General features: G+C 43.3%; 1 protein-coding gene across 1 annotated transcript in view; it reads left to right on the top strand.

The window, feature by feature from the left end:
- Positions 1-18598, top strand: part of LOC147893699 (uncharacterized) — a 105108-nt gene that overhangs the window by 70622 nt on the left and 15888 nt on the right. Inside the window, exons 5-6 of the mRNA XM_087386226.1 lie at positions 3328-3356; positions 18473-18509. Of these exons, the coding sequence (XP_087242352.1) occupies positions 3328-3356; positions 18473-18509 (66 nt within the window). The remainder of the gene's footprint in view (positions 1-3327; positions 3357-18472; positions 18510-18598) is intronic.

Genomic DNA, 18598 nt, shown 5'->3' with positions numbered 1-18598 from the left:
CAGCATGGATTTCAATGCCTTAACACTCAGTTTTGTCCATAGGGATGGATCAGTTACATTGCATGGTATTGCAGCTCCTAAATTGCAGGTCATTTCAGCAAGGCAGTTGGCCAGAGAGCTCAAGAGGGGCAGCGCCATATATGCATTAAATGTATCAGTAACTAAGGAGGGTGGCACTCCCCGTGTTGATGATTGTGATATGCAGAGATTGCTCTCAGAGTTTGCAGATGTGTTTGCTGATTTGCCATCACAGTTGCCTCCGAGAAGAGATGTAGATCATGCCATAGTCCTTGAACCGGGCAGTAAGCCAATCAATAAGGCCCCATACCGACTCTCTAAGGTAGAACGGGAAGAAGTGGCAACTCAAGTGAGGGACTTACTTCAGAAGAGTTTCATCACTCATAGCACTTCTCCTTTTGCATCCCTGTGCTCCTGGTGAAAAAGAAGGATGGTTCTTACCGTATGTGCATTGACTACAAAGATTTGAATAAGGTCACCATCAAAAACAAGTTTCCAATCCCCAGGATAGATGACCTATTGGATGAACTCAAGGGTGCTCAGTTTTTCACTAAGATTGATTTGAGATCCGGCTATCATCAGATTAGAATGAAAGCTGGGGATGAGCACAAGACCACCTCTAATGAATCGACCAAACTATTGTCATCACCAAGGGAGCTGCCGGTGTAGACAATGGTCACTGCTATTGCTAGTGGCTGGTGATCGGATGGAGAGGATACTGTATGACTAACCTCCTGGAGTGAAGGACACAATAACAGGAAGGCGATGTCATAGTTACCAGGGAACGGGAACGTTTCGGAAACGTGGGGGGTCGGAACAGGAACGTATTGGGAAGGGGGAACGGGAACGGGAATGCCATGTCACCAAATCACATGGAAACATACCAAAATATGCTAAGAATTAACCAGATGTAGCAGCTCTAAGCTTTCCATTTCAGCTTTAGACTTTTATAGACACAAAATCCTTTAAAAACAGAAATATACATCAACGCAAGTTTTTTGTGCATTGTGCAATGGGCAATGTGCATAAATTTTAAAGCTTTAAGCCAGAGGATTGCAGATTACTATGGATCATAGAGGCTAGATCATATAATATGCAAAATACAAGAAAAGGAGGCCACGCCTCAATACAAAATAGGACTCGAGACTCTCGAGTCAAGGACATGGTATCTAGAAAAAAAGAGTGTCAGGCCTGCCACCTAATGGTCTGAAGGTGGCATAGTATCAAAGGCCTCTCCCTCATCATGCTCAGCCTCACCTTCCTCCTATCATCTGCACTTGTGACAAGTCGTCTAAATATCTTCGCCAATCCTTGCATCACCTCCTTATCTGTTTCTTGCCCCTTCCCTTGGCATTCCGGGTCCAAAACAAAGGCCGCAGCCTCTAAAGGTGAATGATTTTCTGTCCACTGAGAGGTTGCAAGAGTCCTCAATTCCTCCTTCCTCCAAGCATATACATCATCTATATCTTGAATGATCTCGTCTAGCCCTTCATACACCTTCCCAATGCAAGGACTATCCCCATCAACAAGCCTCGACATCAAAATAATAGGCTTTGAAACCTTAAGCCAGAGGCAAACATCATGCCAAAAAAAGTCATCGAAGACAATGGACTTGCATCTCTGAGCCCCTGCATTTCCTAATACACATGATAATCTAGTTCCTTGGCATCCAATTTCCTGCTCTCAAAAGCAATTACCCCGTCTTCCTGTCTTAGCACAGCCCCTAATCCTTTGCCACTGGCATCTGCCTCCACAATGAAAGTACGTGAAAAATCAGGGCATACCAACACAGGAGCATGAGTGAGGGCGAATTTCAGGTCTTCAAAGCTGCGATGTGCATCTGTAGACCACATAAAAGCATCCTTCTTCAAAAGGTCTGTCAGAGGGGCTGCCCGCTTGGCAAACTTGCGAATAAAGTGCCTGTAGAAGGAAGCAAGGCCTAGAAATCCCCTCAACTGAGTAGGGTTGCGTGGCTGCGGCCAATCCTGAATGCATTTCACCTTTGCAGAATCCACTCGAATGCCATCCTTGCTCACAATGTGACCAAGATACTCGACCTCTTGTGCCATAAAAGTGCATTTGCTGGCTTTAGCATAAAGCTGATGCAACCTCAAAATTTCCAGCACTTGCTTGACATGTCTGATGTGCTCTTGCTTATCCTTGCTGTAAATGAGGATGTCATCAAAAAATACCAGCACATATTTGAAAAGGAGAGGCTGCAAAATCTTGTTCATGAGTGCCTGGAAGGTAGCTGGTGCATTGGTCAATCCAAAAGGCCAGTCCTTTCGAGAGGCATACCGGTGTTTCATTGTAGACGAGGTGTTCTTAGTAGTTTCGGACATCTCACAGTTCTTTCAGGCAGCATCCCTTTCAGTTGTCTCGTTAGAGGGATGCCCAGCATTGTGACACATCTATCATCATCTAGAATATAAGCAGTAGGGAATGTCACATGCACCCCTACACTAGGGAGTATTGTGACACACAGTCTGACCCATTTGTCGTACGCCGTGACCCCGTTGATAGCCCTAGTCTAAGGACGAGTAAAGCACGAGCTACGGGGTTCCGTTCCCAATTCCCAAAGTCACAAGCTGCGGCGGAGCAGTTCAGGTTGCCAAGGCAAAGAGTTGCGAGGTAACTACCTAGCAACGAGTTCAGAAGAGGGGAACGTCAAATGCACCAGTGCTAGGCATAGGTGGTAGTGACAACTAGCTGCAGAGCCATCAAATCGCAGCAAAGTTGCTGGCCCTTTTGGGGTAGTTTGGCAGCCAATTGGCAGGCCTATCGGGTCATCCAGGGGCAGCCTTCAATAGGGACCAAGCCGGGTCAATTGACCCGACCCCTGCAGGATCGGTTAACTGACCCTGTAGGTCGGTCAACCTACCAGCCAGTCAGCCCATGTACCAGCCCTATATAAGGGGCTGTTTGCCCCTCATTTCAGGATTCATCTCCCAGTGCATCTCAGCCAGCAGTTTCAGCAGCATAGCTCCCTCTCCCTTAGTCGCAGTTAGGGGGAGTACTCAGCCCAGTTTGGTATGCCGATTTGGCAACCATGTACCATAATATGACACCATCAGTATGAATAAAGCAGTGTACTATAGTTAGGAGACCTTTGGTGTCTCTCATCCCCTCCTTTTTTTCGTGCCTTTGTACCCTAGTTTGTCACCCTTTTTTGATATATGTTAAATGTAAATGAGTGTGTGAGCATGTGTGCATGTACATGCACGCACACATGTGCTTGGCCTGTGCGTGAGAGAGAGAGAGAGAGAGAGAGAGAGAGAGAGAGAGTCAATTATTTATTTTGATTTGCAGGTGCAAAATTCTTTTGGGAAGCATGCAAGGTTTGGCCTACATGTCTTGTTTATGTTGTCAGGATGCTATTCTTGAAGGTTTTCAAAAAGCAACTTTTGATGCGGATGTGTTTTCATTGAAAGACTTTAGATGTATTGGCACTAATGTAAAATTTAAAAAGTTATTGCGTTTGCATCATGGAATCCTCGAGTATACACTGATAGTTTTAGACGATCTCTTCTCTTATTTTAGATTTCATGTGTCTATGTATTGTTAATCTCTCTAAGAATCCTCGTAGTTTCTTTCCAATGGCATTATCTAAGGGTTTTCCATTGACAGCTGAAAAAGCCATTTCTGGTCTAGTGGTGCATAAGGATTGCCCATTTAGAACTCCATCTATACTGCGACTATCCTTACTCTCTAGAGATTTCTGCCTTAGATTGATTGGTATATTCATGGGTTTACAACATGAATCTACACTTCTGTACCATAAGCTTTTTGAGGATCATATTTGCACATTTTGTTTGGTTAGAAATGTTTTAGTTGTTGGGGTAAAGGCACTGGCCACCCTTGTAACAGTTTTATTCTAGTACTACTAAGTACACTAAGTACACATTGTACTTAGGTACTTAGTGGCCCTAGTCTTATCCATAGATATATACTAGTGTGTGTACTTGGGGAGGTACCACTTATTGTTTTATCCCCACCCACTGGTGTGTGACTACGGTGAGTGTGTCTCCTTCACTCCCTACTCCAAATCTCTCTCCCTCTCAATCTCTCAACTGGTATCAGAGCCAACGGGCTCTCTCTCTCACTCCAAGGGGCTCTCTCTCTCACTCCCTCCTCTCCCTAGCCTACCCCTTCCGTACGGACCGATCCGTACGGTCGTACGTCGTCCGTACAACCGTACGGACGGATCGCGAAGGCGCGGCTGCAAGGGCGCAGGCAAGGCGCGAAGGCGCGGCTGCAACGGCGAAGGCAAGCAGGCGGCAGCAGGCTGTCGGCAGCATCTAGCACGCGAGGCAAGGAGGAGGCGGCGTGAGCAAGCTGCTCACGGGCAGTCCCAGACCAGCCGCGCAACGGCGCGTTAACGCGCAGGTCGGCCAAACCGGCCGACACAGGTCGGCCAGACCACCCGCGCAACGGCGCGTTAACGCGCAGGTCGGCCAAACCGGCCGACACAGGTCGGCCAGACCACCCGCGCAACGGCGCGCTATCGCACAGGTCGGCCAAACCGGCCGACACAGGTCGGCCAGACCAGACAGACGACTGGCCCAGCTCCTCCTCTTCGTGGAATCCAGCATCGAAATCCAACTTCTGTACTTGCCCTGAAAAATGTGCTGAAGATATCTAGCAAGGGCTGCGTGCACTCCAATCGAAGTAGGAACAAGTTCTCTGTCAACATTTCGAAGGTACTGTTTTGAGTGCATAGTACAGCAGCAAGTACACCGTACAAGTACAGCCAACAGGCAGGGTACCGTGCAAAGGTACGCAAGGTGTTCTACTTGGGGCAGGGCTTACACTCGCACTGAGGCATTATGCCGCAAACAGTGTTGAGACAGGTCTTATCACTTGGCCAGTGATTGTACACAGTGGTGGCACTGAGAGTATGCATTGGACAGATCTGTACTTGATACTTGCAGTGTATGCTTTGTTGGATGCAACTCAATGGATTTGCAGTCAAACGCCTTGTGTGAGCAGTAGCAGTTGATGCCATTTACTGTGTCAATGCACGGAATGTGCTGCCAATTCAAGGGGCTTTTGATGCTATTATGCTTGTGACAAATGCTTTAGCTTGTTGCTGAAAGTACAATCACATTTGGTACAGATTTGGTCGATTTTTGACCAAGTTTGACTTTAGTCAAATTTGGGGCTTTTGTAGCCTGACCGGCAATTTGTCAAGTGGGAGCACTCTACATGCATCAGGCTATCTTGTGGAGCACTACTATGCTTTGAAAGTGCAAATTTGACTTACAGTGTTTGGTCAAAGGTCAATCTTTTCAAATTGGAGGTCACATCCCTGATTTTCTTCATGCATTCAAAGGGCTTTTGAGCCACCTTACTTCCAAACTGTAAATTCAGTTGGGGGGGAAGTTTCTGGAGCATATGGAGGTCTAAAATCAGAGATTTTCATCCAAAATCAGAGATTCACTGTTTCTTGACAGTCCTGGACTGTCAAACAGCAAGTTTGACCAAATTTGACTGTCAAAAAGTCACTGTTTCTGCAGCAAGTGGGAGAAAGACTTTCAGTTGGTTTTATGCCACTGAAACAGTAAGTTTTTCAGTTGGTTTTATGCCACTGAAACAGTACCAAGTTCACTTTTGATCGTACTTCCGCTGCGGGAGAATTTTTTCTTGGAGTGACTAGTGCTTAATTGCACACCTACAGGGAGTCTACTTTCTTTACTATGAGTTCCGGTAGCGACGTGTCGTCCTTGTTTCAGATAAAGAAGCTCGAAGGAGCTAAAAATTACGACATATGGAGGACACAATGCTACAATGTGCTGATGCAGAAGGACCAGTACAAGCCTATAAAGGAGAAGGGTGTTAAGCCCCCCAACGTTACTGATGAGCAGTGGGAGAAGATGGACGGCTTGGCCAGGTCGACCATTATGCTTACAGTTGTTGATTCACTGGTTGTAGGCATCAGGGATGAACCTACTGCGTGGAAGATGTGGCAACGTCTTGAGGATACTTATGCCAAGAAAAGCGCCACGGGAAAAGCTTACTGGCTAAAAAAGCTTGTTGGTCTTCAAATGAAGGAGGGGACAGCTATGTCCACTCATATTATTGAGTTTAACAGCATATTCAGCCAGGTGATCAACCAGGGGTTGAAGCTCGATGATGAGCTGAAAGCTACACTCATCCTATGTTCTCTACCTGAGTCATGGGACACATTCAGGACTTCTACCAGCAACTCAAAAGCCATTCTGTTATTTGCAGATGTGGAGAGTGCTCTTCTACAGGAAGAGATGAACAGAAAGAACAATGCTATTGGGAAGTCAAATGCTTTGAATGCACGCAGCAGGTCCAAAACACGTGGAAAAGACAAAGAAAGAGAGAGGAGCAAGTCCCGCTCTAAGAGTGATCTTGTATGCAACTATTGTGGCAAGAAGGGACATATTGAGAAAAAGTGTTTTCAAAAGAAGAATGACCAGAGAGCCAAAGAAGGCAAGGCTCAAGGCAAGTCTAAGGGCAAAGAAAAAGAGGAGCTGAATGTTACTTATGTTAGTGACAGTGACAGTGGACATGAGATATGTTTCACCTCTTCACTGGAGGCTCATACACTTCATGCTGGTGATGGATCAGATATGTTTTCCTGGATTATAGATTCAGGTGCTTCCTTTCATGTGACATCCTACAGAAATCTGTTTGTCAGATATGCAGGAGGGCAAAAGGGAGTTGTCTTTCTTGGTGATAACCATGCATGTTCTATCATTGGCATAGGTGATGTCAGGCTTGTTCTTGAAAATGGCCAGCAGTTAATGCTCAAAGGGGTCAGGCATGTTCCTGAGGTGAAGAAAAACTTGATTTCCACAGGGTTGTTGGATGACGATGGTTATCATACCACCTTTGGCAGTCAGAAATGGAAAACAGCAAAGGGGCAATGGCTATTGCCAGGGGTCCTAAGGTTGATACTTTGTACTCACTTCATGCTGGATATTGTCCGCATTCTGATGTAAATGCCACCGAGCTGCCAAAGATTTCATTGTGGCATAGCCGGCTTGGCCATATGAGTATTAAGGGAATGGAGCAATTGGCTCATTTTGGTTACTTGCCGAGTCTAAAATATTCAGATTTAAAGAAATGTGAATTTTGTCTCTACGGTCGTCAAGTACAAATACCTCATAAGAGAAGGTCAGATCAGAAATTACAGCTCTTGGAGCTAGTACATACAGATGTGTGTGAGATGGCTACACTCTCTTTAGGAGGTTCAAAGTACATACTGTCATTCATAGATGACGCCACCCGCAAAGTGTGGGTTTACACTCTCAGAAAGAAGAGTGATACGTTCAAGGCTTTCACTAAGTTTGTTGCACTGGTCGAAAATGAGACAGGCAAAAAACTGAAAGCCTTACGATCTGACAATGGTGGAGAGTATTTGTCCAAAGAATTTCAAGAATTCTGTGAGGCAAAGGGTATTCAAAGGGTGTTGTCTGCACCATATGATCCTCCACAGAATGGTACAGCTGAAAAAATGTTCAGGACCATTCAAGAGAAAGTCAGATCCATGTTGTCACATGCTGCATTGCCCCACACATTTTGGGCTGAAGCTGTAAAGACAGCTGTGCACCTTATTAACAGGTCACCAAACAAGAAACTATGTGGCGGTGTGCCTGAACAGGCATGGACGGGTAAGCCTCCGTCTTACAAACACCTACGGGTCTTTGGTTGTGTCGCGTATGTGCATCTACGCAGGGAGGACAGAACTAAACTGGATCCAAAGTCTCTTAAATGCATATTCCTAGGTTACGGTGACAAAGGTGAGATGGGCTACAGGATTTGGGATCCCAAGAACAGAAAACTTATACGCAGCAATGATGTCGTGTTTGATGAAACCATCATGTTCAAGGAACCTGTTGTACAGCAGGGACCTTTAAAAGTAACTATTGATGATAACAGGCATCATGGGCAACACGAACAGGCTATAAATCAGCCACAACAGCAGCATAACCAGCCATTAAATGATGCTGCAGCAGGTCCTAATGGACAGCCAGGTATGGCAGAAGACATCCCAATGGATGAAGCACAGTTAGGTGATCTTCCTGACATGCAAATGCAGCCAGGAGACATGGGACAGCCACCTTATCTGGGTGATGAACCGGCTGGACAGCCAGCTCAAGACGATGGTCATTGGGTTAGAAGGTCAACTAGACCGACGCGGCAGCCAGAAAGATTTGTTCCATGCATTGATTATTTGATGCTCACTGATTGTGGAGAGCCTTCATGCTACAGAGAGGCTAGGCAGAGGGCAGACAAGGTTCAATGGGATCTTGCTATGAAGGCTGAAATGGACAGCCTTCACAAGAATGGCACTTGGGAATTGGTATCCTTGCCTACTGGTAAGAAGGTACTGCCATGCAAATGGGTTTATCGACTTAAGGTCACACCTGGTGAAAAGCCAAGGCATAAAGCCAGACTGGTTGCCAAGGGGTTCAAGCAGGAATATGGTGTTGACTTTGACGAGATATTCTCTCCTGTTGTTAAGATGACAACACTCAGAACTGTATTAGCATTGGTTGCACATGCAGATATGGACTTGGTCCAAATGGATGTCAAGACAGCATTTCTTCATGGTGATTTACATGAGGAAATTTTTATGCAGCAGCCAGAGGGTTTTACAGTGAAGGGCAAAGAGAAGCTTGTATGCAAACTAAAGAAAAGTCTTTATGGTCTAAAGCAGGCACCCAGGGAATGGTATCATAAGTTTGATACATTCATGCGAACCCAGGGTTACAGGAGAAGTGACATTGATCACTGCTTGTATACCAAGAAAGCTTCAGATGGCAGTTTACTTATCCTCATTTTGTATGTGGATGACATGTTAATTGCTGGAAAATCTCATAATGAGATGAATGCCTTGAAAAAGAGATTGCACCAGACCTTTGATATGAAAGATCTTGGTGATGCCAACCATATATTGGGTATGCGGATATTTCGGGATAGGGAAAAGCGGTTGCTATACTTGTCTCAGAAGGAATATATTGGCAAGGTCTTGCAGAGATTTCACATGGAGGGGGGGAAGAGTATTGGTACTCCATTGCCTCCTTATGTGAAAATCAGTGCTTTGGACAGCCCTCAGACAGATGCTGAAAAAGCTGAGATGTCAAATATTCCGTATGCATCAGCATGTGGCAGTCTCATGTATGCTATGGTTGCAACCAGGCCCGATATTGCGTTTGCAGTGGGAGTGGTTAGCAGATACATGGCTAAACCTGGCAAAAAGCATTGGAATGCAGTAAAAGGTGTCATGAGATACCTGAAGGGTACACAGGACTTGTGTATATGTTTCGGCAGTCAAGATGCAAAAGTGCAAGGTTATACAGACTCTGATTATGCCGGTCACCCTGATACCCGGAAGTCTACTACCGGATACGTTTTCACTTTCACTGGAGGTGCAGTGTCGTGGGTATCTAGAATGCAGCAATGCGTTGCATTGTCTACTACAGAAGCTGAATATATTGCAGCCACTGAGGCGTGCAAGGAAGCTATATGGCTATCTCGGCTAGTGGCAGATTTGGGCTACTCTAGTGATACTCCATTGTTGCATTGTGACAGTCAGAGTGCCATACAGTTGGCACGAAATCCTGTTTTTCATGCAAAGACGAAGCACATCGACGTGAAGTATCATTTTATCAGGGAGGTGCTTGAGAACAAGCAACTTCAGCTTGTGAAAGTTCACACTGATGACAATCCAGCAGATCTGTTGACCAAAGGATTGGCTGCTGAGCGGTTTGCACACTGCAGACGGCTTATGGGTATAGGATAAGCAGACCAATTGGTCTTGTACATGATGATGTATATTGCTGTTTTTTCTTTACTCTCTCTTATGGGCACACTGCCTTTAAGTGGGAGGTTGTTGGGGTAAAGGCACTGGCCACCCTTGTAACAGTTTTATTCTAGTACTACTAAGTACACTAAGTACACATTGTACTTAGATACTTAGTGGCCCTAGTCTTATCCATAGATATATACTAGTGTGTGTACTTGGGGAGGTACCACTTATTGTTTTATCCCCACCCACTGGTGTGTGACTACGGTGAGTGTGTCTCCTTCACTCCCTACTCCAAATCTCTCTCCCTCTCAATCTCTCATTAGTATTGTCTCTCCTAATGTCATACCCAAATAATAGCGCATATGCCCAATAGGTTTCGTATCAAAGGCTTTATTCAAGTTCTCCTTGGCTTGTTTTCATTTTGTATCTCATTGTTTCTTGTCATGATTAAATCATCAACCTATTATAATAAGAACTATATTACCTCAATTGTCATGGAAAATTAGATCTTTGAATGCTAAGTGGATGAAGTGCTGCTTTGATCCAAACAAAGCCTTTTTGAACTTGTTGACGCTTTCTCCTTCTTTTGACCTTAGACTTGATCTCCTCTTTTAGATTACCATTGATTATGTGTTGCAAGGGCTATGAATCAACCTGATTGTAATGTATTTGACTATGAATCAAAGCCGGTTCTCAAAACAAAGCAAAACAACCAATATGGTTTCATATTTTTAATATTTCCATCAATCTTGGCTTGAATATGGTAGACTTATTTATTGCCAATGTAAGTTTTACTTGATGATAGATATACCAACCGTCAAGTTTTGTTTTGTACGATGTTGTCATACTCTTCCTTCATGGGTGCTTGTGACTTGGGATTATTTTTGGCGTCTTCAGATTTCTCCCGCTCAAATATATTTCGAATTTCGGCAATACTTGGATTCAGGCTGTGAGGAGGCTTTCTTATCCTAGGTCCTTTTTCACCCGTTGAGGGTTCATCTATAATGTGACCTATTGGTCTTTTCACCTCCACCCACCTAGTCCCTACTACAACAGTCTTTTTCACGGCCCATACTCGTTAGAATATCACTCCTTCACAGGCCACCCGCCCAATCCTTGGTACAGCAGTCTTGTTTATCTCGGCCCATACTTATTAAAGGGGTTTTCATCCTCCCATCTCACTTCATCTGAGGCCACCCACCCACTCCCTGGTACAACAATATTGTTATCTCGGCCCATACTTGTTTTATCCAATCCCGTAGTACGATGGGTTCAACATGGGTGAGAATTGAAATGAACTTGACATATTAAGTCTGCAGGTTTTCAATCTCACTAATCCCTGTAAGGAGTACAAGGCCATTTTTACATACTGTTTGTAGTAGGATTCTTCCTCTTCTTCTTGTTCTCACTGTTAGGAGTGTCCATGTCGTCACCTTTGGCCTCCTTTTTTTCTGTGGCTTCCTTTTCTACCCTTTCTATTCGCTATTAGAACCTTCTTGTCGCCATCGTCATCATACTATAGCTTCATCTGAGCTTCTTCATGAAGCAACAACAAACGCAACCTCTGGAATGTGAGTGGCCTTGTTTGTTCTCCAACGGTGAGAGTTGTTGCCAACCCTCGATACTCTTTAGACAAAGCATATGATGTGAAACATACTCTATACTAAAAGAAATTCCTCTCAAGCATTACATATGTAGCGAATACTCTACAACATAAATTTTTTCCTCTTGTTAGAAGTTGTGCCCCATCAGAAGTTTCCCATCAAAACAGAATGGAGGGGATCTTCCTTCTTCTCAGAGTATAGCAGGATTGAGGTGGCACTTTCAGCCTCTTCCTTGTTTTCTTTCCAGTTTGTACCGAGATTTTCGTTGGACCTGCTCTGGGTGGTCTTTTTGTTCATGCCATGCATGATGTATTTTCGCTTTGAGCTTGCCCTTGTGTGTTTTTTTCGTACTTAATAGAAGTCTCTTTCTTGAAAAAATACTGAATCCATTGAACTTATGCTAGTTAATGTCAGCTCTTATTCCAAGACAAAAAAGTATCCAGGACCAACCTGAAAGACGTAGTCTATGGTGAGACATCCAAATAAACTGCCATATCATTAGCCAGGTCATGGTCTACCAACTCCTCATCCTATGGGATGGCGAGTCTCAGGTCAATAGTCTCTGACTGCGATCTGAGAAACAGACTCATTGCCTCAGCCAGAAATAAATAGAGAAGAGGAGCAAGGGGACATCCTTCCCAAATAGAAATTTGAAGTTTGTCTCATCTGACTCTCCCATTAAGAACCTGGCTATAGGATGATCTATAAAGTGTTGAAACTCCTCTAATCCAAGAGTCCGAGAAAGTACACTTCCAAGAGCCCCAACCAACTCTGTCATAGGATTTCTCAAATTCTGGAAGAAGTACAACAATGCGTTGGCCATTCCTGGCCCATTCCTAGTGTTGAAACTCCTCTTATCCAAGAGTCCGAGAAGCCAAGATGAAGGAAAGTACCTTCCAAGAAGCCCCAGTCAACTCTATCAAGGATTTCTTAAAATCTAGAAGAAGTACAACAATGTGTTTCCTAGCCCATTCCAAGGCCTCCCAAAAGGAAAAAATGTTATAAAAGAAGCTACATCCATGCAAAAATTATGTCTGTGTAAATTTTTAAATGTAAAAAGCTACATCCATGCAAAAATCATGTCTGTGTATTATGAATTAACTCAGAGAGGTAGGGTTGCAATTGAAGGCTGATTGCTTTTGCAAACATTCTATATGCTGTGCCTAATAAATGTTGGATTAAACTTGTATACTAGTCACATAAAATGTTAGAGAAATGCCAAGAATACGAGATTACAGGAAAGAATTGGCAGTTTGGAAATTGAAATCTATATTATATTGCGTGGGAGAAGTACAATGAAATCCTAGACAAATCTCCTCATTCCTATGGCTCTTGTTGGAGTTACTTCGTGAAAACAATGTAGGGACATACGACAACACTGAGCCATAAAGTAGATGCCTGTGTAGAAGCAAGTAGCAGCCGATATGATTACGGGCAGGAATCACAGGGAATCAGCAGAAGACAGCTGAGAAGCTGGCGCCACAAACTCGGAGCATAATCCACCAAACACTCCACGTGATACAGTCGACGTTCTCTCCAAGAAGGCCTACATGCACAGCCATGCAAACTGCCACATTCCCACAAGCGTACTCACCCCAACAATTTCTTTAAAGTACTTCAGAGTCTCATTTCTTAAGTACATCGATGTCTTCCTTGAATGTAGCATCTATAAATGTCTAAAAGATGCTTTGCCACCTACTATAGACATAACATTGATTGGACGACAGAGGTTAAATGTATCAACTTTGATCTCAAGAATTTTGTTTTTTCTGGAGACTTTCTTTCGTGAGCAGATGTGCGTCTATGACACAGTTGGTCATGGGAGCGTAATTGTTAATAGTTGTGGATTCGAAAATTGTAATTGTGGAGATTGAGCGGAGCAGTGCGCTGTGATTTTATCAAGGTCGGTTGCGGTGATCCATTTAGAGGCGATGCACTGGTTTTGGAGGGATCAATAGTCAGACGTTGTATAAGGTACTGCATCTGAGAGGGGATTTCAGGGGATGCAAAAACTGGTCTGACAAGGTATTAGAAGGGACCTTGTTGCTAGTGAGAATTGCTGAGAGAATAAGGTGAATTGGATTGTTGTTTTTTTCCATCGCTGAGAATAGTTGTGAAAGTTGTGTAGAGATGGGCAGAAATTACAGTAGGTGGAGATCTATCCAATGATCTGCACCCTCAACTAAGCATCTACAACAAGGTGCTACATTAGGCAGGTCATGAATGAAGGGTTGATGTGGGGAATTAATCTTCATAGTCCTTGTCAGTTCAGACTTCAGACCTTCTATTAAGAGCTTGAAGAGTAACATGTACAAATTGAAGGAGAAATTGCCAATCGACAACAAGTAGAGAAGGAAAAAAACTACTGAGATTTTGCAGGAGAAATTGGGACCAGGGAGCTTTCTTATTCCCTCTTAAATTCAGTTTGTTAAAATTTTGGAACTCCTTAAGTTCTCAAGTTGCAGTCTTAAGTGTTTGCATAATTTTGAACTGCAGTTACTTTGCTAGTATATGAAGGGTATTACTTTTTAGTGTATTCTAAAAATGGGTGTTTTCAGCTCTTAAAATTTGCAGTGGGCTCCCTAGTATAGGAAAAATCAGATCAGTTTTTTTGGGTTTTATTTAATTTTTTTTAAAAAGCCCTGAAACCAAACAAACCAATACAAGACAAGGTTAGACTTAGATTGGATATGGAAAGGGATAACCATTTAGAAGTGGAGGTAGAGGATGATACCTCATGTGAACCCTGTAATATCTAGTGTTCGGCTAATACAGCATGTATAGCACACCATGGCACGTGAGCATAGCTCATTAAGTGTCAGAATCAGGGATTTGGAGTATGCCTTACAGCACTTAATCACACAAAAGTTGCATGCAAATGTGGGGCAATAGGAGTTATGAAAAGCCATTCACTCTTGTCTAGTAGACCCTCTAGGGAAGAAAAATGCACGGGCAAAATGGCGGACAGAAATCTGGACATCACTGAAGCATGGCTTCATAAATGGGACGAGGGGTGTGCCATTTGTGAGGTTCGTATAATGAGGTAATGATGATCCGAGAGGCCACGCATATGTTTATAGAAGCTGTGGATAGGTGGTGGATTAAGCAGCAAAAAGACATTGTTGCTCCAGTTACCTGGGAGATTTTGAACTAGACTTTAGAAAACAATTTCTACTACCAGACGAGGCTTCAAGAGCATGGGACGATTACCGGTAGATACTCAGGCAGGGGAATTTATCCTTAGTAGAGTATACTTTAGGCAGAGGAATTTATCAGTACAGAGTATAATGGGATATTGAAATGAAAATTCCTGAGCCGCTCACTCATTCAAGTCAATGATTATATATATATATATATTTTGCAAAAAGAGACTTCTATTAAGTATTAAAGAAAACCGTTAGAGCAAGCTCCATACGGGATACACCATGCAATGCATGAAAAGCTGAAGAGCCAAAAAGAAAGGATTGTGGCTGATAGTGCCATCTCAATCCATTAGAACCCTCCAAGAAAAAGGGAGAACCCCTCCAAACTCGAAGAAAAACAGTCTTCCTAGAAGAGGCTGCCTGTGAAGGGCCTTGCATGCTAGCCCAAGTGGCTATCAACGTGTGAACCGTGTTAGTCCAAATACTTGTGAACACCTGTGATGGGTGTATCTGCGTGCCATCCAATGCCTATGTACATCTGGCTCTCCAAATGTGCCAAGAGGAAATGCTAGCCAAAATCTCCCAAGAGGTGTCCACTGAAGCATGGGAAGCTCTGAAGGGAGTAAGTGGTACATCCTGAAGAGAGCAAGCCTCTATCACCTGCCGGCGGACCAAGAGTGCCCAAGAAGAAGGCTCACACTCATAAAACACCTGGGGCCCAGTAAGGGATAACCATGCGACCGAGCCCCAAGTCATGAAGAAAGGGAAAGTATGAAAAATGCTGAGTATCTGAGCAACCCCTTTACAAACAATCCTCGCCTGACTGCAGTCCCAAAGGCAATGTCGCACTGACTCCTCTGCAAAATGACAACGAGAGCAAGTGGGATCAGCCCCAAATCGTGATCTCCACTGGTTCACTGCAATCCCTCCATGAATAGAAAGCCAAATGAAAAGAGTGATCTTTCTTTTCTGAGGGATTTCTAGAGCCTCCTCCAGAAATTCCTACGCAAATCTGCGGTGATGAAGAAGCTGTCCCAGTGGGGGGCTCTGGAGGGAATCCAACCCCTAATGCTCAGCTGCAATCTCTTGGTATTACCAACCGTGAAACGAAAGAAGGGAATCGCCCTCTCTGGGTGCCCATGATCTATCCACTCCCACTCTCCTGGGTCCCATTGCAAGCACCTGATAGGTGCACCTCCATATAACCACAACCTCCAAGATCCTAGGGCCAAGAGCAGAGGGTCAAGGTCTAAGTACCACTGCAAGCCCGCTCCATGGTCCACAAAACTAGCAATCCTGACAAGCTGAAAGGCAACCTCTAGAAGGATATCATAATGATTACATATTTGGCTTGAACGACATAATATCATAATTTGGCTTGAACGATAGAATAAAAATGGAATTCAGAGGTAAATACACAATAACATTGGATGATGCAATAGCGAAAGGATCAAGCAATTGTAGCTTGAACGAAGAGATTTTGGATTACTTTTTGATTGGCCTTCTCCTTTAGTGCTAGCCTTCGGCATGGCTGAGTCTGCCCTTCACCTCCGCAGTGCCGACAGAAACTCAGTACGAAGAGTTTGTATAAATGGATGCTCAAGTATGTGTGGGTGTGTGGATTTGTATGTGTGAGAGCATATTTTTATACTATGGTCTACACCCACTGTTGGGTGCTGATGACGTCAGTGGGGATGTCATAGTAGCTAGTCCCTGCTATGCATGATGGAGTTTATGGTTTTCAATCTTATGAGTGACTATCGTGAGATTGAAACTGCACTATGTTGTGTTTTTAGTAGATGATGAGTTTGGGAATGTTCCTGGATTCATCTAGGTAGATGCAATAGCGAAAGGATCAAACTGAGTTTGTACACCTAGAACTGAGTTCGAGTTCCCCAGAAACTGACTTTCTAGAAGGAATTTCTGCAAAGAGAAACAATGCCACTCATCGGTAGTCAAGCCAAGTAGTGGGCTGAGACCTTGAGAGGCGGATTATAGTAGAATTTGTATTTTCTCAAAGCTTCTAATAGATGGTTCTTTTCCTGGGGACAAAATAAAAAAGAAATTCATTGATTACATGAGAAACCAATACCTCAAGCACATGTGGTAACCACTTTGGTGCAAAATGGTGTTGCGGTGGTTCCATAGCCACAATGGTGGTCCTCAGAGGATGACTTATAGAGCTACGTAAGTCCATGTGAAGACTCTGAAGTTCAAATGTCAACAACATGGGGATGCAGAGGCACATGTTAGGAAGCTCCTGACTGCCTATAAGGTGGTGGATAATGAGAGTTTCTTGCACATCTTGCCATCATTTTCCGTGGATGTTGCAGACATTTGGTACAATCAATTTCCTATCAATCATTTTTAGATGTGGTTAGATTGGAAGGAAACTTGTGTGGACCTTTACGTTGGATATTTACAAATGTATGGTACATATTTGCCTTTCTTTTAAGAAGAAATCAAAATTGCATGCCATGTCTCTATGTAAACAAGTTTGATATGCCACTTGTAATTGTTTGTGTTATATGGAGAAACATGGGACTAATTTTTGTAATTGTTTGTGGTGTATAGAGAAACTTGTGCTCGTAGAAAATGTAAGATGTTGACTTCTACTTCAATGTGCACATTCTATGAAATTTAGGGACACAATGCCTTACAATGTAGGTGTCTCAAAGGGTTCTGGAGGCTTCTTCCATAGTTTCTAGTAGGAGGACTAGTTTGTGGACTACCCCTACAGCTACATCACCTCTAATCCCCATCTTCGATTCTGGCCTTGGCATCATGGTTGAGCCAACTCTAACTCGTGCTATGGCACCACCTTTGCTGCCTAAGGGCCCCTCTTTCCAAATCCTTTCACCCACTGGCCCTTTGCCTCATATTACTACCATTAGCCATACTATCCACCCTATTAAGCACCAACTCGAAGGGGTGCATGCATATGGAGCTTAATATCCACAAAACTGACGGGGTGGAATTTGGGAAGGACGGAGAAGAGAAGGTAGAGGCCCAACGCTTAGATGTCCTGTAATGTGCTATAGATGTGGAGGATACGGTTACTATCAAGAGGCCTCTGTGTCATACGGCACTTCAAATAGGATGCAAGTCATGTTTTTGTTACTTTTTGTACTAGGAGCTCTTGATCTCTCTCTTGGTTCTTTGATCACATTATGTATTTATCTCGTCTCATAGACCATTCTGATCTCTTGCAGATGTTAAAACAAACCCTCTCATATTTTTCCTTTTTCCCTTTACTGTTTATCAGGTCCCCATTTGCAAATACTGGTTTGAGCCAAAATGCCTGCACTGGGTGGAAGGCTTTTTTGGTCCCCACTTCCCTTTTCATCTGGAAGTAGAAAATTATTTCTTCCATTAAGTTTTGAAGGGTTAGAATTTCATAAAACATATGAAGCTAAGTTTGAGAACTTTGTGAAATATTATGGATCCCTTAATGGCAGTGGTGGTCTGCTGGTATTCAATGGCATGTGCAAAGCTGATATACTAATTATATTTGTAAGATTGGATATATTCTAGTCTTATGAAGTTAAATATACTAATTATATGGTTCTATCTATCGTTGTTTTTCTCTTTCTTTATCCATTGAGAGCAATGTTATGATGCAAAAATGTGTTTTGGATCACCTGTACATATTTTAAAAAACTAAGGCATAACTCACATGTGGTACAATTCAACCATGTGTGGCTGCTAGGTTGAAGTTTCTTGGCATAGTTAATGATCCTAAAACTTTTTCCACTTGGACTTCCTTTCAATTTGAAATGAATCTTACTCTTTTTGGAATTTGCATAAGGGTCATTATGAGAGCGTACACCACTTGGAACACTATTAAAAAGGAGCTTTAAATTCTATTTTTAATCCTCGGGTCATTTTGTTCTGATTTGCATGTTTGGGTGTGTCCATGTCAGGGATCGAAACTTTCTTGGCTTAAATGACGTTTACCTGGTGAGCAAAATTTATGCCTTTGCAGAGAATGATCATACTGTAAATTTCTTTTAATATTTTGAATATTTTAAACTATACTACGAGGCATA

The sequence above is a fragment of the Dipteris shenzhenensis genome, chromosome 15 (assembly GCF_047967505.1).
Source record: "Dipteris shenzhenensis isolate YYH24624 ecotype China chromosome 15, Dip_SZ_1.0, whole genome shotgun sequence".
Classification (NCBI taxonomy): domain Eukaryota; kingdom Viridiplantae; phylum Streptophyta; class Polypodiopsida; order Gleicheniales; family Dipteridaceae; genus Dipteris; species Dipteris shenzhenensis.
The sequence above is the reverse complement of the archived record's forward strand: the minus strand, read 5'-3'. Positions and strand labels throughout refer to the sequence as shown.